At 53.3% G+C, this 27,288-nt stretch overlaps 1 protein-coding gene across 1 annotated transcript; it reads right to left on the minus strand.

Annotated features, from left to right (window-relative positions):
- Nucleotides 1-2,657: 2,657 nt before the first annotated feature.
- Spock2 (SPARC (osteonectin), cwcv and kazal like domains proteoglycan 2) lies at nt 2,658-27,288 on the minus strand. The gene is made up of 11 exons (XM_075980187.1): nt 27,115-27,288; nt 26,192-26,676; nt 13,653-13,698; nt 13,332-13,446; nt 12,078-12,192; nt 10,644-10,758; nt 10,128-10,244; nt 9,403-9,621; nt 7,212-7,274; nt 6,742-6,879; nt 2,658-6,606 (listed from the first exon to the last, which is right to left on the minus strand). Exons 2-11 carry the CDS (start codon nt 26,378-26,380, stop codon nt 6,461-6,463), a joined length of 1,263 nt encoding a protein of 420 aa, XP_075836302.1. The 5' UTR covers nt 26,381-26,676; nt 27,115-27,288; the 3' UTR covers nt 2,658-6,460.

Genomic DNA, 27,288 nt, shown 5'->3' on the forward strand with positions numbered 1-27,288 from the left:
CTCTTTGTCTGACCGTGCCAATAAATGCCTGACTTCCCCGTAATCCGACCCAGTGTCCTTGAACTAGCTCCCGTCTTCTGAAGCCCTTCAGAGAGGATTTTGAGTGTTGCTAACATAAAAAGGGATCAATATTTGTGGTGACAGACACGGCGGTGCCCTGATTTGCCTGCTGCGCGCTGTATGTATGTACTAACAGAGCCCACTGTGACCCGTGAATACCAACCATTTCACATGTCCGTTAAACATTGTGCTGGTTTGAAAGAAAAGGGCCCCCCCAAAGGCAGCAACACTGTAAAGAGGTGTGGTCTTCTTGGAGGAAATGTGTCACTGTGGGGGCGGGCTTTGAAGTCTCCTTTCTCAAGCTTCACTCTATGTGACAGTCAGTCAACTTCCTGCTGCTTTCTGGTCAAGATAGAACTCAAGATAGAACACTCTCAGCTCTCAAAGCATCACCTCTGCCTGCATGCCACCACGATCTCCGTCATGACAATAATGAACTAAACCTCTGAACTGGAAGCAAGCCACCCCAACTGAATGTTCTCTTTATAAGAGTTGCCATGGTCAGGGTGTCTCTTCACAGCAATAAAAACCCTAAGGCAGACATATATGTGTATGGTAGGGCTTTTGTTTGGTTCCAGTCAAGTACTCTCTCCATCTCTAGACACCCTAGAACATGTGTGGGGGTCAGTCATAGGCACAACTTTGGGGAGGCAGGTGGTGGGAAGGTGACCTGTGTAGCTCAGTTTTTGTGCACGTTTGGGTCTTTCTCTTTTAGGGTTGTTCTCAGCTGTCCCTGCCCCTTTCCCACACCCCCTTCCTTCCCCTGAAACCTGAGCGAAGTCAATATATCAATATATATTTTGTCCGGTCCCCAGAAGTCTAAATACCAGAGAGAAGCAAGTTGTTAGCAGAAGGAGAGGTGAGAGGCTGGCTGAATTCAGGGACAAGTCCAGGGAAGCCAGGGACCAGTAGGCACCCTGTAAGTCTGGATGGCTTCGGCTATTGCTGCCAATTGGCCTGGGTCTGTCCCCAGCAACACAGTTTGCTGCTAGCCCAAGCAACACTGGGAATCCAGGCTGCTGAGATATGGTGACAAAGAATGAATCCTTCTGGAACAAATGCTGATCCGTGAAGGGCAAAAGTCAAACATTACCTGAAAGTTGGGGTGCTCGTTTAGAGGACTCCCCAGGTGAACTGGGGCATCCACTGTGCAGCCTCCTTGGAGCTGAATGGAGATGCCATTCAGCAAGCCAGCTCTAAGGCCTGGGTTCGTGAGAGGCTCAAGCCCCCATCTCTCACGGCTCCTTTGGTTTTGAACCTGCAGGCTCCCACAAGCCCAGGCTGGGAAGCCCTTCTAGGGTCTGCATTCTCATCTCTGCCCACTTCCTCCTTCCTGCTGGGAGCACAGTCCCCCAACATATCCATCCTCAGGCTTCCTTCCAGAAAGGTGCCTATGACTCTGGGGTTGGCCTTCAGGATGGCAACGAGACAGAGGAACTAAGTACCAGCAGGGGTCCCTTCACCTTCACACACACACACACACACACACACACACACACACACACACACGTGTTGTGGCCCCAAAATAACCCAAGATGGGTCCCATCACAATACTGTTTGTATTAGCAGAGCGGAAACAACACCAGTATCCAAAAATAGGGACAGTATTAAATCATCAGAGTAGATCCATATGGGCAATATAAGTCATTTTCATATATATATATATATATATATATATATATATATATATATATATATATGGATTTTGAGACAGGGTTTCTCCATAGCTCTTTTGGTTCCTGTCCTGGAACTAGCTCTTGTACACCAGGCTGGCCTCGAACTCACAGAGATCCACCTGCCTCTGCCTCCCGAGTGCTGGGATTAAAGGCGTGCGCCACCACCGCCCGGCTCCTTTTTATATTTTTATTTCCTTTGTGTGTATGGGAATGAGGGTGTCATGGGTGCCACAACACACACACATATGTGTGTGTGTGTGTGTAGGTCAGAAGACAGCTTGCAAGAGTCAAGTGTCTCCTTCCACCAAAATGGGTCTCAGAATCAAACTTGGATCATCTGATTTTACCCGCTGAGTCATCTCCCACACCCTTAATAGAGATTTTTTTTAAAACACGGATTAGGGCCGGCAGACCCGATTCAGTGGGTGCAAAAAGCTCTTACCACCAAACCTGGAAACCAGAATCATCCTCAGGACCCGCACGTGCTGGTAGGACAGAGCCCGCTCCCTCAAGCTGTCCTCTGAAACTTCACACATGCATGGGTCACGTGCGCTGCGTCCGTGTGCGCATGCGTACACACATGCCTCAAATCAATGTGTAACTTTTTTTAATTAAAGGAAAAACCACAGGAGAGGTCCATAATGTGTTCACACACATACATGCAATTTTATCTCTGCTTTTAGCTGAGCCACAGGAGCGTGCTTAACTAGGAGAGGAGCTAATTTGCATGGGTGGCATTCTTTGCACTAATGCAGAGCCTGGTCCTCTGCAGATGAACTGGGCCCTGGCCTCTCCAAGGTCTCACTTGCAACAGTAAGAACAAAGAGCCGACTGGGGTAGTCTGGGCCACAGGGTCTCATCTGCAAAGGTCAGCTTTATGAAAACACTATGAGGCAGAATAACCAGATATCTCTCAGCGGGTGGTGTTTATAAAGTTTTTATTTTCCATTTTCTTAAAAATAACATTTGCTTTCCTTTATGCATGTGTAGAGTGAACTTGTTTCCCTAGGCTGAGTAATAGGCAGATAAAGACCACGGGAAGGTGCGGGGCCCCAGGTGGAGGCAGGTGGGTATGGGCGGGGCATGAGGGGATGTGGCGCAGAGGAAGGGGAGAGAGCGGGATCACCCACAGGACGCTTGAGTGCCCATCAACGCACACACGGGTCTAACACTTGTTCAATTTTTTTTTAAAGACATCTAAAATTACTGAGAGATACAATGTCAGCACTTAAATCTACAGACAGAACCCAAGCACTGGACCACAATTTTTAACTCTAAGCTCGGTTATTGCACATTAGACGGTTTAAGATGGACGCGGGCTGTGAAGCGGGATGCTCTGCCTGGGACTTGTGAGGGATTTCTTGAATCTCCTTTTGCAATCCCTGGTCCTCCTCTGGGACAATGGCAGGCCAGGAGGCCCAATATGACCCAGGTGTCAAAGATGGGCCCCTGGTTTTCTCCAAGGGCTGTGGGCTCAGGCTTTTGGTGCGATGATACCAAAAGACACCGCCCACCTACTTAGTGGTGAAGCCGGAAGCAGAGTTCAAGACAGGCCGAATAGGTGCCAACCCAAAGCAGGGGGGCTGGAGGAAGGAAGGACCTGTGCCCACCCATCACGTGTGGTCACAACCCCTGTGGGACACTGGGGGGATGTCAAGATGTCCCATGTCTCTCTCACCAACATTCTCCCTTGCAGAGCTCCCCAGGCTAAGCTCCATCCCCATCACTCCTGGGACCTCTGAGTGGTCTCTCAAGGCACGTTTATTCCCTCCGATCCCAACCTGCCCCACCCTGAACATCCTTCCCAGCACCCAGGGGCCCAAGGAGGCCCCCAGCTGGGCAGTTTCAGGGCCCCTGCAAGATGTGGCTCTGCGATAATTTGGTTGAACTCTTGTCAACATAGCCCTAACTCCGCTGCCTGCACCAAGGGAGTGAGAGCAGGGACTGAACCAGGAGGGGCTGGGCAGGCAGCTTAGTCAATGAGGAGGTCACAGGACTGACAGCCACCTAACTTGTGACCTTGTTCCTAAGGAAACCTGAAGCTTGCTTAACCAGAAGCCACCTGGGGATCATCAGCCCCATCAGGAACAGCTGCTCTGCCTACCTCTGTGGGGCTCCGTCTCAAAGGGGTGAAAAGCAGTATGGGGGCAATGGAGAAGGACAAGCTACAGGACCCCGGCAAGCCTGCAGCAGGCGAGTTCGACCCCTTCTGCTTTCTTCTGAACATATTTACAAAGTCAGATACACAGCCAGAAGACCCAGGGACACACAGAGCACAGCAAGCCCACCCCCCAGGAGGAGGGGGCAGAATGGAAGTAGAGGGTGCTTCTTCCTCTGTAACCCCATCCCCATCCCAGAGAGCCTAAAATCCTTCACAGCAACCCAGGAACATTCTGGAAATCCAGATGGGGCAGAGGAAGAATCAGACTCCAGCCTAGCGAGAGCGGGAAGTTTCAAGTAACTCCAGCCAGAGGAGGAGGAGAGGTGGGGTGTAGGAGGAGGATGGGGAGGAGGAGGAGAAGGAGGATGGGGAGAAGGAGAAGGAGGAAGAAGAGAAGAAGGAAGAGCAAAGACTGCTTCTGGAATGCAGAGGGCTGATGTGACTGAGCCAGGGACCAGAGGAAGGTGGCAGAGGCCTGAGGAAGGAAAGGAGGAGGAAGCGGGGGATGGGGTCAGGCGACACTGGTAGAGTCAGAACTGTGCTGTGGAAAGAGAAGCACTTTGCGGAACTTAGTGGCATTTCCGTATTTCTCCCAGGAGATGACAAAGAAGGTGGCCATTCCAAGGGTGGCAGAAAGAGATGGGAAGGATGAGGAGGAGGCTCTTCCCTAGAGTCCAACCAACACTCAGTGAATGCATCCAGCCAGTGCCCCAGGATGCTATGGAGAACCAGACTGGGGCCTTGTCCTAGAAGCCTTGGCACAAGAGCCCCAGGAGCTGCCCAGCCTCCCAGCACCCCAGCATACAGGTGGTCTCATCCTTAGCCATCAGAGTGGCCCCCAGATGTTCTCTCTCTCTCTCTCTCTCTCTCTCTCTCTCTCTCTCTCTCACACACACACACACACACACACACACACGCATACACACATGTGCATGTACCAAAAGGTATCAGAGGCCCAAGTACAGGTAAGAAATTCTTCATCAATATATATTAAGAAATTTCCATTGAAAAGGGAGAAATGGGAAACAATAAACATGCAGAACCCCATAGGGCATCTGGGTAAGAAGACCTCCCACTGGGCCTAGAGGTTTGGGGACATGGTGAGATAGGGCCTCAGAGCCTAGCTGCCCAATGCTTTCCCCTCTATGCATATATGCTGAAAGGCTTTAAATAGAGCGGGGAATGTAGTTCTGCTAGGGTGTCTTGGCTGTCTTGGGGACACTTGAGGCAGCGGAGACCCCGTGGTTGAGAGGACAGGGGCTTTGATGCCTCTCCTCCAGGACTATCTCAGGGTACAGGAAGTGGCGACTTCCCACTACTTCCTCACACAGGGTCTCAGGGACATGTCTTTCTATTGGTCTGGGCAAGAAGGGACCATTTCCTTTGAGGGTCGAGGAGGAGGTGGGCATACATATGCTGCTTTCTGGTCCTCCACTCCTTATACAAGGGGAACCCTACCCGGGGCACAGAGACAGCAGCAGAAAGACCTCAGAGCAGGCCGCGTCAAAGCTCGGCTGCATGATGACAGCCCCCGTTTGTCAAGAAAGCATCCTAGATCCCCACAGGGCAACAGGTGCTGAGTGGGTTAATCTGAAGTCAGGCATAGAGGATCCTCCCCTCCCTTCCTCACTGTCTCTGCCTGTTCTCCTGGGCTATCTGTGGTTTCTCGGGAATAGGTTAAGAGATGATCTACTAGGTGTATCCAGTCTTTGGACATTGACCATTGTCATCTACAAAGTTGACACTCAAGAACTCCTCAGTCGAGTTACCAAAAAACCGAACCAAACCAAACAAACAAAAACAACAAAGAAATTATGTCTTAGGTAGGTTTACAGTTTTGTGTTGGACCACACTGATAACTATCTTTAACCATACGCAGTCTAAGGACCATGGCTGGACATACCTGCAGCTAGACCTTCAAGATATCAGACAGGTCCACCTTGCTGTGTGTGGCGTCCTGCCTATTGTCACCAGAAGATGGCTGGGCTTTCGCACCAAATCAGCCTGATTTGGGGAGGGTGTCCAGCTTACAGCTTCCCTCTCTTCCTCTCTTTGACTCTAGAAGATGGGGGAATAAAGGCAGAAAGGAGCAGGGGAAGGTAACACTTGACTGAGCAGGGAGGAATACCAGGTGCTGGGCTGAGAGACAGAATCAGAGGTGTCTCATTTCATTGCTTTTGGCCTGTTACTGTGTACATATGTGTGGACCTGTGCGTTTAGAAATCAATAGTAAAGGAAAAGAAAAGAACTACAGGAAGGAAGGGGCCTTTGGGTGACTCACTGCCAGGAGCAGCATGGATCAAGGACACACGTCAGCACATCACACACGCACATGACATACATGCACACTCGTGCGCACACACACGCGCACACACGCGCGCACACACACACACACACCAGTCACACATGCCTCACTCTTCCCTCCAGTCCTCCCCTCTGGAGCCAGGGTCCTTCACACTGACTTCCGGATCCATTTGCTAAGTTGCCTGCTGTCGTCCAGGTTTCTTCTGGCCCGTCTCTCCGGCCGTCGGCACCCTGGCCTGCCGAGGCCCTTGAGGGCCATCTACCAGATGTAGCCTCCATCGTCTGCCTCACCGGCCTCACCCTCCTCCTCCTCGGCCTCCTCTCCTGCCTCTTCTGTCTCCTTTTCCTCCTCATCCTCCCAGCCGACGCCGCTTCCAAAGTCCCCTGAGAAACCCACGATGTCATCTGTTGGGGGAACAAGTGGAAGGTTGACAGGGAGCCCATTGTATCTTCTCTTCTCTCAGCTCGAGGTCCTGCCCCCATGTACACAAACCCCCAGGAGCAGGTTCTCAGGAGGCTTCCAGTGCCGCCAGCTCTTACCACAGTCAGGGTTCCCATGCATGCGTGTGCCCGTCAGCTCCAGGCCCAGCTGGTCCACGCACCAACAGTCACCACTGCTCTGGTCGCACTGCATCTTCCGGTAATAGCCGTCCTCATCACAGCTCGGGATGAAGACACCTGAGCGTTAGAACAGGAACCCTGAGGGGTCTTGTGTGTGTGCGGGGGCCCAGAGAACCTCAGAACCTGGCCAGCCTGGTACTGACACCCCGCCCCCAAGAAACCAGACACTCAGGGCTTGTTTCTTCCAGTACTACTGACAATCCCTGAGGGGCAGTTGAGGAGACTCTTGCCTACCAAGCCCATAAAACCCAGAAGGGTGCTTTCCTGTGTGGTCCTAGGCCTGGTCCTCCTATAGGTTCATCGTATGCCATAAAGGGCAACTGGAATCTCTGGGCCTCAAGGGAGCTCAGGGAAGCACCCCTGGCCTCTTCCTCTGTACCCCTCCTCACCTGGCTTCTTCTTGGCTGCCTCCTGGATCTGTATGCGCTCCAGTTCTGCCAGGCAGGGGGGCTCTGTAGAGAGAAGCAGTCTTAGGGTTGACCCATGGTGCTGAAAGCACCCCTAAACTTAGAAGCCATTGTAAGGGGTCTGCAAAATAAAACACCTGGACTCTCGGGTTTTATCTGACCACACCAGGGTGGTGGTGGTATGTAGGGGTCCCACTAAGATCCTCAATCCAGTGTAGGGCTCCGCTGGGTGAAAACTCCCAGTGTCTATAAGGGAGGCCTCTACAGCTTAAGACAAGCTAACGATCCCAAGAATCCCAGGGTTCTTTCACTAGGGATGTTGGCACTCATAGGACGAGCTTTTAAAAAATTCAGAAAAAAGCTTGTTGTGGTGGCACCTGCCTTTAACCACAACACTCTGGAGGGATAAGCAGGCAGATCTCTGTAAGTTCGAGGCCAGCCTGGTCTACATAGATAGGTCCAGGACAGCCAAGGCCAGATAGTGAAACCTTGTTTCAAAACAAAACAAAACAAAAACCACAAAACCCAAACCAAAAATCCTGTGGTAGTTTGAATAGGAATGGCCCCAGAGACTCATGTATTTGAATGGTTGGTCCATAGGGAGTGGCACTATTAGGAGGTGTGGCCTCGTTGGAGTAGGTGTGGCCTTGTTGAAGGTGTGTCACCTTGGAGGTCGACTTTGAGGTCTTAATGTGCTCAGGCTATGCTCAATGTGACTCACAGTCTCCTTCTGTTGCCTGTGGATTAGCCCTTCCACACATGCAGAAGGAATGGGTGAACATCAAGAGCCTGGGAGGGGACGTGCTGCAGCGGCACAGGCAGCAGGGGGAGTCAGCACACTGAAGACAGAAAAACTGCTCTTGGGGCCTTGCATCACCGAGGGATGCGTGACTCTCATAGCAGTGTGTACCCCGACTTCCTCAGTGTATGCTCGCCACAGCCTCTGAGTTAGATATGGTTATCTCCCAGAGCAGATGCAGGAAGTGAATCCACAAAGAAGTGGTCGTGTATTTGGAACCCCAAAGTAGCACATGATGGAGCCCTAGCCAAGTCTCGGCCTTCAGTGGCAGGTGCTTCTCATACAGCAATCATCAGGAAGGCAAGTACTGGGCCTCCTCCAGCGGCTGGCCAGGCAGCAAACTTGACCCTTTGGGAACAGTTTTTCTATCATTTGCCTCTTGGCCTAGGTGGTTTCTAAACACACCTCCGGCTCTGGCTCTGAGCATCCACCGCTAACAAATGTCACGCAGCAGGCGTGATGGTATGCCCTGTACTCCCAGCACTCAGGAGGCTAAGGCAAACAACAGGATGCCAAGTTCAAGGCCAGCCTGGGATAGAGAGTGATTTCTAAGCCAGCTTGGACCATATGATACACTGTCTCAAAAAGGATAAAGAAACACAAATAAAAGCCAAAGCAGGGTGTGGTGGTGTGTGCCTGAAATCCCAGCACTGGGGACTACAGGAAAGGTTGGTTTCAGATACATGGTGAATTCCAGAACGTTTACACAAGCAATAGCTTACGTAATCATTTGTTTGGGGCAAAGAGATGTGTCCATCAGAAGGGGAATCGCAGAAAAGCTGATGTGTCTTTGGCTCTGAGCCCTCACTCGCACCCTCTCCTCTCAGATTCTCCAAGGGGTCCCAAGGGCTTCACATAACTGTGTGTTTATCACGTGTATGTGAAGCATGTGTATATGTGTGTGTGTGTGTTCGTATATTTGAGAGGGCAGGCGTGTGCATGCCACATCACGCGTGTGAAAGTGAGAGGACGACCCTGTGCAGATAATTCCTTCCTCCACCTTTACATACGTCCTGGGGCTGGAGCTCGGTCATCAGAGCAAATGCTTTACCCCTGAACCAGCCCTTAGCCCCCACATTTATTTTTCTTTTCATGCTCTTATTTAAAGGTATCCAAAAGTGCACAAGCTTCAGGATCCACAAAATCCAGTCCACCCAGGAGCCTGCTCAGGGAGCGAGCTGAGTGTCGGCTGCCCTGGGTTCTAGTTGATGAGAGAAGCCCAGATAGATACAGCAAGGAGGTGGGCTGGGAAGGCTCTGGGCCTAAGCATGTGACCAAGAGGCAACTATTATGACTGCCGAAGAGAGGCTGGATCTGGGGCTCAACACCCCCCAAAAGGAAGTCAGTGCCAGAGGACCACAGGACCAGACTCACTCTCCCTCCAGAAGCAGAAGCACCACTCGGCGGTCGAGACACGGCCATCTTTGTAGGTATCGCAGGAGTTGAAGAAGGGGCGGATGCAGACCTCGTATTTGTCCAGGTTGATGGCAGCCAGTTCTGTCTGGTCCAAGAAGAGGTCTCCACTGGTGTCCAGCTTGGAGAACATCCAACCGATGGAGTCCTTGCAGCTGGCCCCCAGGTTCTTGTCCAGCCCTGGGAAGGAGACTGGAGTTCAGGTATGCTCTGCTGCCTGTCATCCATCTTGCTACATCTTTCTCAGCCCCAGACCTCTGTTCAGACTCAGGTTAACCTGAAACCTAGCCTTGGGGTACAGAAAATAAAGAACAGCCAAAGGTCTTTGCCTCTTACCCCTACATACTGAACTGTACCTGAACCATGTAAGTCCATTTTACAAGTCTGTCAGAATACATTTCTTCAGTACTGGGGATCAAATCCAAGGCTGCAACCATGCTCAGCAGGTCCAGAAAAATCTTCCCTTTCCCTTGGCTATCCCACTGTCAGGAACTAAACTCCTGCACCCACATCTTATCATGGCTGAAGCCAACCTCGCTTCTTCCAGGTGAAGCTCTTTGGGGGTTCACACCATAGGCTCGGGATCTGATGAGAAGGGGCACACCTGTTCACACCCGTCTGCAGGGCCCCTTCCTGTCTCCCTGACCCCACCCCACCCCAGACAGAGCATTGGTCCCCCATGCTACCTGCGGGGCTGGCTGCACTGTTGGCTGAGCCGTTCTGCTTGGAGTTCTCACGAAGGAGCTGGAACCAGTCACGGAGTCGATCCCCGAGGTCGGCCAGGTCCTGCCCTGTGCAGGTCTCTGCGGTGTGGAACAGAGCAGAGGGTTCAAGGAGGGACAGGGTGAAAGCAGCAGCCCTGGAGGCTGGGCAGTGTTCAGGGGAGCAGGAGAAGGGGAAGGGGCTTCCTCTCCTCCCATCTCCCAGCCCCCTCCCCTTCCTGTTTCCCCTCCCTCCCATTCAAAGTCTAACCAGACTCCTCTCCTACTTCCCAGAGACCCTGGGAAGAAAAAAGGGACAAAGCCCCAGTGTCCTGCTCTATGTTACCAGGACCCCAAATCCCACAGGTTCCAACGCCTTTCCCTGTTATGACCAATTGTTCCTTCCCAATCTGCAGACTATCCTCCAGTCCTGAAGGGCGTCCAGGTCACCTAGCTAGGCCCAATGCCCTGGGCCTGGCTATGGCCATCCACCCTGATTACCTGACTTGCCGTCGGTGGTAGACATAGTAGCCTGCTCCGTGGGGCAGGGACAAGGCCCCTCACATTTCACTGCCAGCTGCTTGCTGCTCAGGCATGCCTGCTGCTCCAGTTTACACTGCACAAGAGAGCACAGGCTAGGAGATGGGGGCTCAGCTGTGGGTCCTGCAGCCAGGGGCCCTGAGGGTTTCTATCACTCCAGAAGGAAGGACGGTGGGTTTTGTGCTTCATGCAAGGCCGAGGGAGGCTCAGGGCTGTGCCCAGGGCCAAGAGCTTTAGGTGGAAGCCAGACCTCCTAGACCCTTTCTGGCAGCTTCCTGCCCACAAGGCACCTTGTCCTCTCATGTGGGATACAGCTTCTTCCGCATCCCCATCTGCCCCCCTCTTTTTCTCCTTCCCGTCTTCCTCCCACTCCTCTCTCCTGTTGCTTCTAGCTTCTCTGTGAGCTCCATGGTTCCTACACACAGTCTCATACCTATTCTCTCTCCTCGTCCTTCCCCACCCCACTCTGTTACCACAATCCCCTCGGCACGGAACTCTTACCTCTACACCTTATGCCAACCCAAAGGCTCTCCCCAGGCCTGGGGAGAGGATAGGGTTAAAGCATTTGTCACAAAAGCATGGACGCCTGAATTTAGATCCCCAGAAATCACGTAGGCATGGGAACCCATCTGTAAGTCCAGCCTCAGAAGGCAGAAACAGGGAATTCCACTGGGACGATCTGGCTAACAAGACTAGCAGTCACGGGACTTTCGTTTAACTGAGAAACCCTAACCCAATGACTGAGAACCATCGAAAAGAAATCCCAACATCAACTTGAGCATACACACACACACACACACACACACACACACACACACACACACACACACACACAAACACATACAGTGGGGGGATATAAAAAGGAAAAAGGGGGGGATCTCAAGTCAACGCCAGCTAAGCAGCCCTAGCTTCTCACTTCTAGAAACTAGCCAGTGCCTATGCTTCCCTGGAACTCTTAAGTTTGTAAAAGTGCCTCCACAAATATCGTCTCATAATTCCAAAAATTCTCAAAATTTTCTGTTTGCTCCCAAGGTTCTTCCCTATGCCTTCTGATGAAGACTATGCCCATATTGCCCCCTGCTGGCTGGTGAGCATCAGGCTCTCAGCATGGAAGTCCTTTCTCCCCGAAAAACAGACCCTCTGAGCTCCCTCAGTGTGTCCAGTGGCTTACTCCACGTGTGTTACCTGCCCGAACATCCCTTCATGACTCTTCCCTGCCCTCCAGCTGCCCAAAGTCAGATCACCATGGCCAGGGCTGAAGGGCTGCCCTGAACACACTGACCCAGCCCTATAGCAATCCTCGGAACTCCTCAGGAGGTCAGTCAGTGGTCCTTCTGTTCCTTGTGGCACTGGGGACACCCCACCTCCACCTCACACACGACCAAGGCTCCTCACCACCGAACTGTAGGTATGGCCATCAGAGCCACAGACTGACGCGAGCTGGGCCATGTGACAGGGCTTGCAGGTGGAGTCTTTGTTTCCATGGAGTTTCAGAGCCGGCTGTTTGATCCTGTGAGAATGAATGGGGAAGATGTGGGGATGGAGGTAGAGAGAAGAGAGCTGGCAGAAGGTGCAAGAGACCCTTTCTGACAAGACCCCAGCCCTGCGACCTACAGGAGATCACTCGCCCACCCTGCCCGTCCTCTCCCATCACCCCTCCATCAGAGCCATCTCCTAAGAATGGACCAACTGGGCAGAACATGGACCCTAGCTTGGCCTTTTTCAGAGAGCAGAGAGAGGTCTGATTGCAAGAGGGAGCAACAAGTGGAGGTCATGGGCCACATCTGGCCCATCCAGTCATTTTGTCTAACCACCAAATGGTTACTGTTGTGTTTCTCATTAACATTTGCAAAATGGGAGAGTTGACATAGCCCCCCAAAAGGTCCCTCAACGTCTCCCCCATAGGCCTCAGAAACTAGTCTTCAGTACGTCGTGAAATCCCCACGTGTCCAAACAGGAGATTTCGGGTTGTCTGGTCTACTTTGTCTTAGACACAGGACACCTTGGTCAGGGAGGAGCTGTGACTCCCTAGGTCCTGTGTTTGGTGAGATGTGGCTCTCTCTTCCTCTCATTCTCTCTTTCTCTCTCTCCTCTCTTTCCTTCCCTCCTCCCCATTTCAATTCATTTATGGAAAGCCAGTTGCCCTAAGGTGAGGCTGAAGGTAGCCAAACCTCCCTATGGGTTTTCCAGTGACTATGAACTCCCACCTCCCAACAACAGCCAGGAGCCAAGAGGGAGGGGGACACTCCAACTCCAGCTTTCCCTGCATTGTCATGGAACTCCGAAGTTCAAACTTTCTCAAATATCCTCCCTCCCCTCTGTCCTCTGACACCAAAACAAAACCAAAGAATCTTTCAAGGTGAGAATCTGTTTCCTCCCGGGTTTTTTCATCTTCTCCCAGAGACCATGTCTTCCTGCCCAAATTGTCCCCTGCTTGCTGGTGACCGTCAAGGCCTCAGAAGGAATTGTCATCATCTTTGACCACAGACCCTGAGCCAGAGCCAACCAAACCAATAGAACCAAACTTGGGTGGAAGTCCTGACCCTGAGAAACAATCTGATCATGTGATCTTGTGAGCCACTAAATGGTGTTTTCCAGCAGTAGCTGCCTACTAAGACAGGAGGGGGGCTCTTGGCTCGGGTCACTCACCTGTGCTCCAGTTTCTTGCGGCTGATGCACATGGCCCTCTGGTAGCCTTGGGCGACGCACACCTTGTGCCGACTGCACTTGACCTTCTGACAGGGGTCCTTGGTGGTGTCCAGGGCTGTGGGGACACAAGGTCGGGACACTGACCACCTAGGAGAACCCAGGACTCCCAGCCCCACTGCAGACCCCAGAGGTCCCTCTCTCCAGCAGCCCTCGGTAACTTCCGAGTCCTGTGCCCCAGGTGCCTGGCTGTTGGAAGAAGCCCAAGGCAGAGTCCCACGGGTGTCAGACTCCTCCCACACACAGCTGGGAAGGACATGCTACCTTCATCTCCTTGCTGATTGTCCTCCCAGCTCTTGATGTAGTCATCCTAGGAAAAGATAGAGGGATGGGGAGAAAGGAAGGGCCTGATCACATTTTGGGGCTAAGGCTCAACTGCAGGGAGCAGGATGAGAGAGGCCTGGGCCACTATTTCCACATGATAACTCCACTTGCCCACCCAGATGCTGCCCAGAGCTTCCCCACACTGGATACACTGGATACCCTAGAACCCCTTCCAGTCTCTCCCACACCTCTCTTCTCCCCACATGGGAGCTGGCAGGGGAAGAGAAAAGAGTCGGGGTGAAGCCTGGGTTATACTCACTTCTACTTCCTGGAGACAGGATGCCACGGAATCCACAGGAAATGAGCAGGGGAGAGAGAGAGAAAGGAGGGACTTCATTGTGAGGCCCACCCTCAGACCATGAGCCCCAAGACATCCCTGACCTCCTTTGGTTGTGTCTCTAGGCCCAATCCCCCAGCAACATCATTTGGAGACCAGTATTCCCATATCTTCACCCCAGAAAACTTGCGCAACGGAAGCTGTAAGGTCAGGCCCGTGGTTTTGAAAGGGTGCCGCAAACCCCAGTCCAACGCTGGTCCTGCCATCAAGGCAGATGTCTAAGAGGGCTGTGCTGCCTGGGAATGGTGTTGCTCGTGCCTCTGCCCTGGGTGTCTGGAAGACATCACCCAGTTTCTCCCGTAAGCCCCTTCTTTGGCAGGCACCCTGTTGCCACCTGCCCACCCTGTGAGGGAGGTGTGAGGAAGAGGCCTCTCTTCCAAGCTGTAGGAAAGCTGGCAGAACCCAGATGGTGCACACTAGGAAGGGGACAACAGCACTGGTGGTGATGGCTTCCCTGATTATCAGGGACCAGGGACCCTGAAAAGTCCTTCCAGGTCACGTGAGTCGGCCCTTCCTGGACAGAAGGAACAAGGACATTCAGAGACTGGCAATTAGTGGATTCAGGTCACATGTTCACTGAACCAGAGATTGCCCAGCATAGCCCCCTCTTCCCAGTACATCATGGGGTCTCTGAGACCATAGGCCCTTGGAGACCTTCCAATTCTGTTCTAGCCCATGGCCTGAGGCCCCCCACCCAGCCAGCGGCAGAAAGCTTCCCATCCACCTCCCTTAGCTTCCTCCCTTTGCCCTTTGGGATAGAGACACTTATTGAAAGCCATCAAACTGCTTCCAGGGTATCTGGAAGAAACTCTTGCCAGGCAGGTAGGAGCAGCTTTAGGAGGACATTAGTGTTGAGAGCCAGCCACCAGCCTCCTGCATGGCACACTGGTGAGAAACCACATAGAGCCAACTGCAAACTCTCTTTATCTTTGCCATGCCTCTGTCGGAGATGTGCGAAGATGGCAGTGACATGGGCTGGCGTGTAGCTGTTATGGCCAGAAGAAGACGGCATGGGGCTCGGGTATCAGAGGGACCACAATGAAGAGATATCCATGAGGGCTTTGGAAGCCTCCTCTGGAAACTGGCAGGCAGCAGGACCGCAGGGATAAAGGCCCCCAAGGCAGAGCCCAGACGGCGACGGTCAAAATGGGAATGGGCCATTCATTCAGTCCTACCTAGATGCATATGTGTATGCCTAGGGGCGTGGTGGTGGTGGTGGTGGTGGTGTGTGTGTGTGTGTGTGTGTTGTATGCAGTCATGTGTGCACATGTATGCTCCTCACTTGTATGGCTTTGCACATAAGCATACAGATGTGCAGCACATGATCATGGGGCACTTAAGGCCATCCTCCTCCAGTGCCAGATGGCCTATACCAGAAATGAAGTAGCAGACCCCACTTCTGAGAACAGCCTCCAGTTTTCACACTCAGCCTTCCTGCCTCTTCCGTAGATAGGGAAGGTATTAAGAGATGGGTGGGAGAGGCGGGAGGGGCCCGAGAGGAACAGACTCCCTGGGAGGAAGGGTCTAGCTCTTAGGATGCCTCTGCCTGCCTCTCTAGCTCTCTGTGTCTCTCCCACCTGGCCTCTCCGCTACCCCTTAGCTCTCCTCACCCTGGGCCCCATAACATGCCCGATCTGTCAAGTGTCTTGGCTCAGGGTCAGCACTTGGGCTCGGGGTCAGACAGGAGAAAGGTCAGCAGGGCCCACTGCTTAGGGCTTGCTCTGGAGGCCACAGGACAAATGCCACCTGGCCTTTTGCTGGGACCAAAGGAGGACAATTCGTTCAGTTCTAGCCTTTTTCCAACAGCATCTCGGGGGCAGGAATCCTCTACCAGATCCTCCTTTATTAAAGATGGAAAATGGGATGAGAATGGCCAAGTAACTGAGGCCAGCCAGGATTACCAGGCCTGAGGCAGAAGTAGGAACCAGCCTCTTTCAGAGGGAGGGGGTGTCTCCTGTCGCTCTCATTCTGTCCTGGGAAGGGAGTGGGGATCTGGTTATGATGTGGGAGAGGGGAGGCATGGTGTCTCACATCTATAATTCCAGCAGTCAGGAGCTGAGGCAGGAGGATATCCAGTTCAAGGGTAGCCTGGCTACCTACTGAGATCCTGTTTCAAACGCAGAGGATGCTGTGATTGCCTGGGATTTGGGAAGCAGGTGTGGGAAGGCTGTCCTTGACCATCAAGATCTGTGCTTTCAACCCCCACCCGCTCCAGTGCTGGAGTGGGCAGAGCCTGAGGTAATCTATGTTATCCTATGACCCTTCCACTCGGGGACACCCCCTGAAGGCTTTGGAGCCCGTTCATAGTCTTCCGCTGAAACCCACTACAGCTAGACTATAGGTAGAATCCTTGGGCCTCCGTACAAAGTGACTTTTTAAAGCTTAAGGCCAAAAAGGTCTGATTTGAAACTCAAGTGATGGTGGGGAGGGCTTTTAAGAATCCACCGATGCCATGCCCCACCCCAAGGAGAGGGTAGCCTCCATGCTGACAGAGGACAGAGAGGAACAGAGGAGGCCCTTCTGGATAGGGGTGACATTCCAGAATCCAGCTAAGTCCTGTAGCCCCCGCTGCCATGCATAGCTGGGGAGGGGCTGGATCCCTTGCATCTCAGCCCCTCACTCCTGCGAGAGTAGAAGCAAGCAGCCAGGGTGAGGTGAACAGGAGGCCCTGCAGTTACCCAGGGTCCCAGCTTTCCCTTGCTGGTGCCCAAGGCACACTCCTGGCCTCTCTCAGAGGAACAGCCCTCACATCAACAAGAAACTCAGATTTAGGTGAGGACAGAGCTGAAAGATGAGGGCCCTTGAAAGCCGAGGAGAGAGGAGGCATTGATGGAGAACCGAGTTCAGTGGGAATGGGAGAAGAATCGCTCACCATAGGGGTCACAGGGAGAGGTGACAAAGGCATTTTGCCGGCAGCATGTGAATGGTCGTTCTAGGGTAGGTAGGACTGGGGAAACACTGAGGTCAGATGGGGGTGGCCAGCACCATCTACAAGCTGATGAAGGTGATAATGGTTCACTGGGAATTTACACCCTTCCCGCCGTGTATCTATTTATGGTACCCAAGTGGGCTTATTAGATAGAGGCTGTGAGAAATGATCAGATGAGAGCACCTGGGGAAAGGATGCCCTATGGCTCTGCCTCAATCCATCCTCACTTGACAGGGTTTTGTGAGCCTCCAGAAGGTTCATCTTTTCGTCTATGTCTGGCCACCTAGTCCAGCATCCGTCTCTCAGCTGACCATGGCTTTGCACAGCTGCCCCTCCCACTTGGCACATGTGTTTATGTCTGACCCCGGCCCAGCTAGCTGTCTGCTGCAACCCAGCCTCGGCATCATCTCCCCCATCTTTGTCTTATCCTACCTGGGAGAATCAAGTGTTGCTCTGGTGACACCCAGCGGGGTTACTGTTTCTGCTTCCCTGGCTTATTTACACAGCCAATTCCTTAAGGGGAAACACCACATAAAGTTCAACATTCCCTGCCCAGCACCCAGTACACGGTAGTAGTGCTCGTAACAATAGCTAATGTCTTCACATCGAGTACCACTGGGGAAGCATTATGCTAACGACTTTCTACTCGCTGCCTTGTTTATTCTTCATGGAAACCCTAAGAGAAACTTACTGTTGCTATCTCAGTTTCTCAAGTGACAGAACTGAAGTTCAGTGAGGTTAAGTGACTTATAAAGGATCTCACAGCAATTGCATGACAGAATACTGGTCCCAAATCCCACATCCCTAAACAGCACACCATAAATGTGAACGGATAAAGGCCTAGGTCGGGTAGAACCAGGAAGTCCCATCCCAGGACTTATGTAGTTTCTCCGACCGTGTCAACAGACTTTAAGAAGTATGGAAGCCAGGAGGGGAGAACTGGCATTGGAGGAGGGCAGATTTCGGGGAAGTAGGAGACTCTTTACTCCAGGCTCTTTCCAGAAATCCCTTCATCCGCCCCTGGTTTTGCAGGTTTGGAGCTAACCCATCTCCTGCTTTGATCTCTGCAGCTCAGCTCGGTTGCCATGGAGACAGGCCCACTGCGCCAAGCTGGGGAAGCGATGAAGTGCGCAGGCCTAGTGGGCTTAGGGGGCACATGCTGGGTATTTTGGAAGCTGTTTACTTCCTGTCATTTTAATTAGCACCCGAATCGCCAGCTCACTTCACAGCTTGAATTAACCCAATCACTTCCGTTTGCTGGGGGTAGTGGAAGAGGGAGGGAATCCAACCGAGAAACGCCCTCCAAGACCCCGACTCTGCAGCAGCGTGGTGAGGAAACTGACCACTTACCCCGAAGCCAAGCCTGGAGTCAGGGTGCTGGCTTCCTGCTCAGCCTTACCCCTGGACGACAGGCAAGGGTCTCACCTACCCAAGACAACAGACTTGACTTCCTTATTCAGGAAAGAGGGATGAGCCCTCGCCACTCGCTGCAATGCTCAGAGCCAAGATGGAGGGAACCGGGGATAAATGTCACGCTTTGCAGGTGAGGTACCGACTAGGACCACAGAAGCCAGGCTCTCTGCATTTGCTTGGCAGCATGAGGACAGAGTTGGCTACAAGGGGCCACAGATTCAGACTTCTGCCATCATTTGTCAATGAGGAGACTGTCAGCACATCCACAGGGGAGAAGCATGCCGTCAAGAGACTGTCACTAACCTCAGCTTCTGTAATTCTGCTTTGGCATTTTTTTTTTCTTCTGAAAAATCAAGACTCTCTAAAAATTTCAGTGAGCCAGGTCTCACCTAAGCTCCAAGAGGTCTGGTATTTGGCAATCATTTCAGTTCATTCCAGAATCCACATAACTGGGGCAGGAATGTCCTACTCCCCTGGGAAAGGCCCGGAGTTGGGGAACCTTATACGGTACCTTCTCTTGTCATTCCCAAGATACACCCACAGCCACAGCCACAAAAACTGACCCCTTACCCCGACACCAAGCCTGGAGTCAAGGTGCTGGCTTCCAGGTGAGGAAGGGACGGGTTGGAATGCCTGGCACGGCCTCTGTCTCAGTGAAAGGGAGGGCTGGCCAGGGTGAGGCCATCACAAACACCTGCTTTTCTCTCACAGGGCTGTGCCCACTGTGTGAGGCCTGGACAAACAGACAGAGACAGGAATCTGGGAGACACCGCCCCCCCACCTCTTTTCCCCTCTCAGGAATTTCCTCTAAAGGTAAAAATGTGCTTCTCGTTGCTCCCTGCATGCCAGGAGCCTGGCTCAGACTCAGGTATGCTTGCACCAACGCCCCTGCCAATGCCAGACCAGGCCAGAGCGACCAGGTCACCTTCCGTGACTCTGAGGATCTGTGTTACCACCCTAGTCCTTGGATCCTATACCTGGCAGTGGTGATGGGCATGGGCTCCCTTCTGAACGGTCTCAGGGCCTTGGTTTCCCTACTGGACCCCCGAGGATGAATCAAGGTGCCAAGACCGCTGAGGACTCCAGCCATGAGCTGAGGAACATGGGCCAGTGTGGAAGAACATTAGACCACAAGAGCACAGAGAGTCTTGGGTACCTAGCCTTTGGGGCCGCTTTCTTCATAGATAATCTGTAGGGACTGAACACTGGTTGAGGCCCCGGCGATCTGTCTTCCCAATCTTTCAAATAAAGAAAGGAGAACAGAAAGGGGTGGAGGGAGGCAGAGTAATCCCAGCCTCTCCACCATGTCCCCAGGCCAGTGCCAAGGAGCCAGGGGGCAGGAAAGGTGGGCACCTGCCTTCAGCCAGGCACAGACACAAAGGCCCCCTTTCCTCACATCCTCATCACTGAAAAATAAATCACCCAGCCCAGGGCCCTTTCCTCGCCTCACCCTCTGGCCTGAGCCCACGGAGCTGGAGCTGGCAAGTCAGTAGGGATTTAGAGGTTGGCGGGAAGGGGTGGGACCCTTCCTGGCCAGCACACTTTCCACTGTGGGAACACATCTGTGGGGCATCTAAAGCACTGAACAGTACTGGGGGGGTTGGGTGTGCCCAAGGCAATCTCCAGATCCTGCCCCGAGGGGCTTATGGTTACGGGAGGAAAGTGACAAACACATTAACTGCTCCAGCGGGAGGGCCCTTGAGATCCAAAGCAATAGTGCTTCCCCGAGGCAGCGCCCACAAGTGCCAAATGAACCTGCAGCCAATGAACAGCGAGGGGGGGGGATGTCTAGTCCTGCAATAGGAGGGCTGATGGTATTCTTGGGCAGGGAGGGGGTGCTGCCAGACCCTAGCTCACCCCAGAACCACAGCTGAACCCACATCTGCTCAGCAAAGTTGGGCACGGTGACATTTAAACTCTGCATCCTAACTGCGCTCCTATAATCCCATCCCTCAGGAGGATGAGGTAGAAGGATCAGTTCAAGGTCAGCTTTGGCTGTGTGGCGAGTTTGAATCTAACCTAGCATGCGCTATACACTGACTTCAAAAAAACAAACTAACTAAACTATGCATCCAGGCCTAGGCCTACACCTACGTGTTCCCCATCCACAGTCCCTCGTGGCTCCAGGGAGAGAGAGAAAAAAAGACTATGTTACAGGCTACATGTCTGGGGTCTGCCCCCACTCCAAACTCATATACATGTGGGGAGGTATCAGGTCAGGTGACAACCTTAGGAAGTAACTAGGTTTAGATGGGGTCATCAGGACAGAACACTTAACGGCGCGATCAGAGTCCACATAGGGAAAGAACAAAAGGGCCAAGGGAGAGAGCACGGACTGTTCTTCCAGAGGACCTCGGTTCCATTTCCCACACCCCCGTGAGGGCTCATGGCTATCTGGAACTCCAGTTCCAAGCACACACATGGCACATTTATATCTTAAATGCAGGTAAAACACCCGCACCCTTAAGATAGCATAAACGTTTTTTTAAAGAAGAGGGAAGGACTGGTGCTCAGTCTCATGAGGACAGGACCAGGAGGCCACCAGCACCACAAGGAAGCCCTTGCCAGACAGTGCACACTACACCTTCATCTCTGACCTCCTGCCTTCCGGACTATACGAGGTAAAGCCTTGCTGCTGGTGTGTGCCCATCTATGACACCTGCAGCAGACAGCAGAGAAGCTGGGCACCTTTAATCCCAGCACTTGGGAGGCCGAGGCAGGAGGATCTCTGTGAGTTCAAGGCCAGCCTGGTTTACAAAGTGAGCTCCTGGACAACCAGGGCTGCATAGGAAGAAATAATGGAGAGGGCTGGTGTGCTGAGCTGCCAGAAAGCCTATTCCTCGGGAGGAAAAGCCTTTCCTTGAACTCAAAGACTCTCCGCCCCATCAGGGGCCAGGGGTGGGAATGCTCCCGTGCCCCATGCCTGGGTCATGGAATGTTCAGAGATTAGTGGATCATTCCCATTAGTCTGTGCATTAAGCCAATGAGAAGATCAAGGTTCAAGAAAGGAAAATAGTTGTCTCAGGGCCACATAGATAATCCATCTACCCAGCAGGAAGATAAAGAGAGCGAGCACTCTGCCTGGGCCCTTGGGACCTGAGGCAGGACAGAGCTCTCCTGTTCTCTAGACGGCTCTGACCTCATGAAGAGAGAAGTGGCATGGGCTATCTGTCTCCCTGACAACGGCTGGGAGTCAAGAGGAGCAGCCTGCAGCTTCATGGAGCAGCAAGCCTTTTCTCTTCCTCTCTTCCCAGGTCCGGCGTCCTGCTGGCCTCTCAAACCCATCAACATGCTGCCCTGTTCTGGAGATGCCAACCGGTGAGAGGAGAGTCAGAAATCAGAGTGGAGGAGGAAGCCGGTGAAGGACCTGGCCTGCTCCCAACCCAAATTATAGAATCCCTTCTGACCCACTTTTGGGTTCTCACAAACCCACACCTCCTCACAACGTATGCACAGATTGTCCCTACGCTCACATTGGAGGTTGGAAGCAGGAGGGGACAGTCATCCGGGAACCCTTTGCGGGTTTTCCATGTTACTAGCCTATCGGCATGCACAAAGACACGAGAGTAGGACACGGTCACCAGATAAAAGCCCCGAACCCCTGCTCTGCATCATCATGGAACCCCAGATGCACACACCCAGATTCATAGCAGACGAGGGAACTAATCAAGCCCCTGTACCGCTCCTGACATGAAGAATAAGACAGGTTGTGGACCAGCTCCAAAGACAGTTTCTGTATGGCCAGGGGTGGCCTGCAAGGGATGCCCTCCCTCCTGGGGCAGGAAGTGCACGTTCATGCCAGCCTCCCAATCTGAAACCGAGGTTCAGAAGGCTGGTATGATGAGCTTGGTGTCCTGTGGGAAGAACCTGAGCCCAGGCCAAACTGTCCTCAAACTCTGCACTCCCTGTTGGTGGTTGGCTGCTGACAACACCGGGTCTTTGTCATTCTTCCAAGGAGATGCTGTTCCTTCCTGGGACAGCCTTGGAAGCTGATAAGACACTAGCTGGGGGACTCTTGGTTCATTATAGCTGACCCTCCCTCCCCCATTCAGTGAAGATGAGGCATGTCAGTCATCCCGGAAGCAAAGCTGAATTACATGACCTGGATCTAAATCCAACTTCTAGAATTGGGGATGTGGTTCAGCCGGTACAGGGCTCGCCTCGTGTGCACATAGCCCTGAGTTCAATTCCCAGCACTAAAGAAACTGGGCGTGGTGGGTGGTGTGTGCCTGTACTCCCTTACCTGGGATACTGAGCCTGTCTCAAGGGAAAAATAAAATCCCAGGCCTGCCATTTCCTAGCCGTGGATCCCCAAATAAGTCACTCGATGTCTCTGTGCCTCCGTTTCTTTGACCACACAAGGGTAGATGACCAAGGGACAACTGTCTCCTGGGTTGCGGAGAGGCGCGAGAGACAATGCATATCAGGAAGGCTCACTGCCATTGTCAGCTCAACATGGATTAGCAGTGTGCCTCTGGGTGCCAAGCACTACGTTCAGCCCTCACAAATATAATTAAAAATTAATGGAAGTGGAGTGCAAAGCAGAGAAGAGCCAAGAAGAAAGAGAACAATCCGTTCTTCCCAGCCAGGCTCTTTGGAGCCAGCCCTGGAGAGGCCCTGTAATGGCCTTCTCCTCTCAAGTGCCCGTATCCACGAGACCCATAGACAAGTCTGACCCAGCTCTGCAGAGAGTGAATTTGGACATGGGAACACTGATGAGCAGGGCTCATGAGAAGCATAAGACTGCACCGGGCAGAGGACTTTCAAGCCATGGAGTCTAGCTTAGCCCACTAGCTTTCTAGCTATTCCCTCATGAGTCCACTCCTCCCCAGAAGAAGAGCAGTGGCATTAGAAAAGACCTATGGGCCCAGGATAGGAGAGCCCTGTGCCCATTGGAAGGGAGGAAGATTACTCTGCTAACAAAGCCTGCCTCTCTGATTGTCTTAGTGCTCACACAGAGAGCAATAATCTAAAGGCCCTCCTCGACCGAGTCAATTCTGGACATCCAAGCAACACCCCAGAGCCTCACCCTCCTCTGGCCTCTCTGACATGATCTCCTCCATCTTCCCAGTTCGTCTGTCAACTGTTCAATGAGACAGCCCCTCATCCGTGTTACTGACGTTTCCTGAGAGGGGTCTTGTTCTCTGAGAACAGCCCTCTTTCTTGCTTGCCTCTCTCTCAGCCAAAACCAGTGGCCCTGGGCCATCTGTGATCACTTATGAACCAGGGTCAAGCTCAACCTGGCAATCTCTTAGAGACTCCCCCCAACCACCAAAAAAAATCCCTTTTCTTTCATGAAGAGCTGATGTTTTCATATTTTTCAGAGCAGCCAACCCGATGAAGATGGATATAAAGATCTGGGTTACAGTGTCTCTCTCACTGGGGGCTCCAGCCCTTACGGTGGGATGGGAAGTGTGTGCAGGCAGGGCTGGCAAAGCCTCTGAGTGCAGTCTGTGCGCCACCTAACTCCAGGAGGCGCCATTCGCAAGGTGGCATGGCTACAGTTATGCAAGGCAGCGACTCCGAGCTAGCAGCCCCCTTTTTGCCTTTCAGTGGAAGCTGCCAACGGATTCCCACAAGGCCACGCCCTCTCCCTCATCCTTTCTGTCCTACTTCTTTCTCTGACCCCATCCTCCGGCAGCCAGGGCTCCCCAGAATGGGGCTTTAGAGAAAAACCCGCGTTTCCAAAGCACAAACACCCCCTCTCCACCAGCAATGCAGGCTCTAGGAATCCTGCAGGGGCTGGTCCTGCAATTTTAATGCTAGTGCCTTTCTTCTGATGGGGGAGGTAGCGCCAATACAGGCAGACAGGTGGGCAGCCCTGAGCTGGGGGTCAAGCTAGTCAAGCATTTATTGGCAGCCACTGTGTTGGCTGCTGGAAGCAGGCGGATGGAGAGAAGGGAAAGGACTCTTTTTATTTTTAAACCCTCACTGTTCTGATTAAGCGTTTCTTTTTCTCTCTGACCTTCACTAGTCCCAGGCAGATCAAAGAGCCAGAGAGTCAGAGGGAGGCTTGGACCAGTGACACATGGATTCCTTCCGGAAGGACCAGCTTGCTGCTACCCCCTCATTGCTGGACTGCAGACCGTGACAGGAGACTGCGCTAATCTGGGCTGGTCCTGCAGGTGCCTGGAAAAGGCTTTGCTGGGCCACAGGCTCTCTACAATGGTGGGGGAAAGATGGAAATCATGGCCCACTATGTGGTCCAGGAGCCGGATGCAGTTGGTTGTTCCTTCCCTCTACAAATGAAAACATGTCAGTTTGACTTTGAAAACAAAAAGCATCCGAATCTCTGCCTCTTCTCGTAGTGTGGCTGGGTGCCCTACGTGTGTTTAAAAAATAATGTCTAGACAGATACTCCAAGCCGGTTCCAAAAAGAAAAACTGTAAATACCAGTTCTACATGCTCTGACGGAATGAGTTCCCGGGCTCCCCCAGGCTTCTGGGTCACTGGGCATCTGTTTTCTCGGTAAGGACCCACAGCATGCCGTATCAGTAACGCACCTTACAATATTAAAATAAAATCTTTATTCTGAACCAGGATTAAACTGCTGAATAGAAAAATAAATTATCTAAGGAACTTGTGGATGTTCGAAGTTTAAGAAGTGAGGGCAGTCATGGTGTGACTTGTCTTGTACTGGGTGGGTAGGATGAGAGAATCTGGGGAATGCTTTAGGAGGTCGGGGAGTCAGCTAGCGCCACATCGAGGGGCTCTCTACATCTCCCCCTCCCCTCATCGGCTTCTGAGGTGCCCAGGGAGCAGCCACGCCCTCCCTTCCTCACCCCTGCCCACGCCACCATCTGCGAGGCGCGGCTGCGGCCGCCCTGCGGGAAGGAACGCGCCTCCTATTCCCTCCCTGATCTACAGGTGCGGGTAAACAGAGCTGCGGCGCCGGCCGGTCCGCAGCCTCCTCCCCACCCCCGCCCGCAAAGCTCGGCCCAAGGTTAAGTCTAAATGTGGTGGGCGCCCTCCAGGGCCCCCCAACCCAGCACCTGAGGCTCTTGCTTCTGCTTCTCAAGCCCTCTGGACTAAGGATGGGTCCCCTGGGTTTCTAGCCTTGCTTCCTCTCCAAGCGTGGTCAAGGAAAACCATGCCTAGGTTGTTACGTTCAAGGACCGTAGCCTGGTTCTGGTGGCCACCCTGAGGGGGCCTTGGGCATTTTCACTGTGCCGCTCTCACCCCATTATGGACACGCCTTCCACCATCTCTTATGAGGGTTCGGGAACCCTTCTCCAAACTCAAAGCCTTGGCCACCGCTCAGTCCTTGCGCCTTAGGTACCCTTCTTCCCAAGCCCAAGGCGGGAACCGAGGACACCCAAGCGGCCGCTACCTTCCCTGCTGGCCCCACCCAGACATGCTGCCTTTGCCAAGGCCCGTGTGTTTAGCCTGCAGCATCCACCCGGCAGAGGCCTGGCCCCGGGACCGATGGCAATAAGGGGACAGGCGGGGCCCAGCAGCAGCCCGGACCCGGGTCCCCACATCCCGCACCCTTGTTCCGCGTCAAGCCACAGGGCAGACCCTGTCGCGAGCGTGCGCCCTCCAAGCATGTCCCTCGCCTGGGACTCTTTGAGAGGCTGCGGGACTGAAGGTCCCAATGTCGATGGCCAAGCGAACACGAGAGGGGCGCAGGGTTGGGACTCTCGGTGTTGTTTACTCTTGGCGCAGTTAGCTCGGCAGGCCGGAGAGGCTCTGGCTCCAACACGCGGTGGTTGCTCCCAGCGCGCTCGGGGTCCCTGCTCCCCGCCTCCCTCCCGGAACCCGCGCCCGGCCCGGCCCGACCCTCCCTGCCCCGCCGCTCACGTCTCGGAAGCGGTTCCAGTGCTTAATCTTGCCGCTGTACTGCGAGATGGACGACAGCCATTGCTCGTCCTCCATGAAATTGCCGGGGGTCTCGCCCTCCTTGAGCCCCTTGGCGTCGCCTTCAGCCAAGGCGACCACTGCGAGGAACAGCAGCGGCAACGCCAGCCACCCGTAGCCCGGAGCGCTCATCGTGGTCTGGGCTTGGACCTGGGGGGGGGGGGTCTCGACTTCTGCAGGATTTGATGTCCTTTCCTCCAACGCGCCGCTGGCGAGGCGCTGCGGTCCTCTTCAGCCCTCCTCCTGCGGTCTGACTTCAGTGACTGACGGAGGGTGGGTCGTGGCTGAAATGTGACCTGGTTAGCAGATGCACTTGTCTGAAAAAGCCCAGCGCTGGACGCGGAGAGGGAGAGAGAATCAGAGAGGCTGCGCCAGCGGGGGCTGTGTCTGTAACTGTAGCATCAGCATCACGTTTGACATCATCATACCTGGTTTAAAAAAAAAAAAAGGAGGGGGTAGATTTCAAAGCAGAGCGCTGGATCAGAGCAGCCAAGCTGCAGCGCAGGGCTGCGCAACCCAGTCCAGCTCTCAGGGAGTTGGAAACCAAGGAAGCAGAACCCTGAGATGTCCCTGCTATCTATCCAAGGGTAGACAGCAAAGAAGGGCCCCGGGGTCTTTCACTGGGCCGGAAAGAAAATGAGAACTCTCGGGTTACCAAGCCAGTCAGGCTCAGGTGTCTCAAAGAGAATCTGGCCATCGACAGCTTCTTCCTCCCTTGCCTCCCACCCCCCAACCCCTAGTGGCCCGTGCCACAGCTCTGACAGCTGGCTCCCTACGAGTTATGGCGCTACGGTAATGGGTGGCTTCCTTAAGACAAAGGCGGTCTAACAACTGGCTGCCTCTGAACTATTGCTCCCCAGACCCACCGCTCTTTTCAAAGCATGGCCTGGGCTCTGAATGGCTGGTGAAACAAGGGCAGATGTCCTTCTCCCCAAGCAGCTGTTTAGGGGCTGGCACCGTTTTGTTTGCTTTTCCTAGGGCAACTCGAAAGGACGCTTGTCTAGCCGTCTCATCTGCCTGGATTCTGCAAATCTAGACAG

The sequence above is a fragment of the Microtus pennsylvanicus genome, chromosome 7 (genome assembly GCF_037038515.1).
Source record: "Microtus pennsylvanicus isolate mMicPen1 chromosome 7, mMicPen1.hap1, whole genome shotgun sequence".
NCBI lineage: Eukaryota > Metazoa > Chordata > Mammalia > Rodentia > Cricetidae > Microtus > Microtus pennsylvanicus.

Bases quoted from the DNA above. Each gene is read 5' to 3' on its own strand.
- Spock2 (XM_075980187.1), bottom strand. From the start codon at position 26,380: ATGAGCGCTCCGGGCTACGGGTGGCTGGCGTTGCCGCTGCTGTTCCTC. The intron at 10,245-10,643 runs GTAATCAGGGTG...TCCACACCGCAG, and splicing joins TACCACCGACGGCAAGTCAG to AGACCTGCACAGGGCAGGAC. The intron at 9,622-10,127 runs GTAGCATGGGGG...TCTCCTTCCCAG, and splicing joins CAGTGCAGCCAGCCCCGCAG to GGCTGGACAAGAACCTGGGG.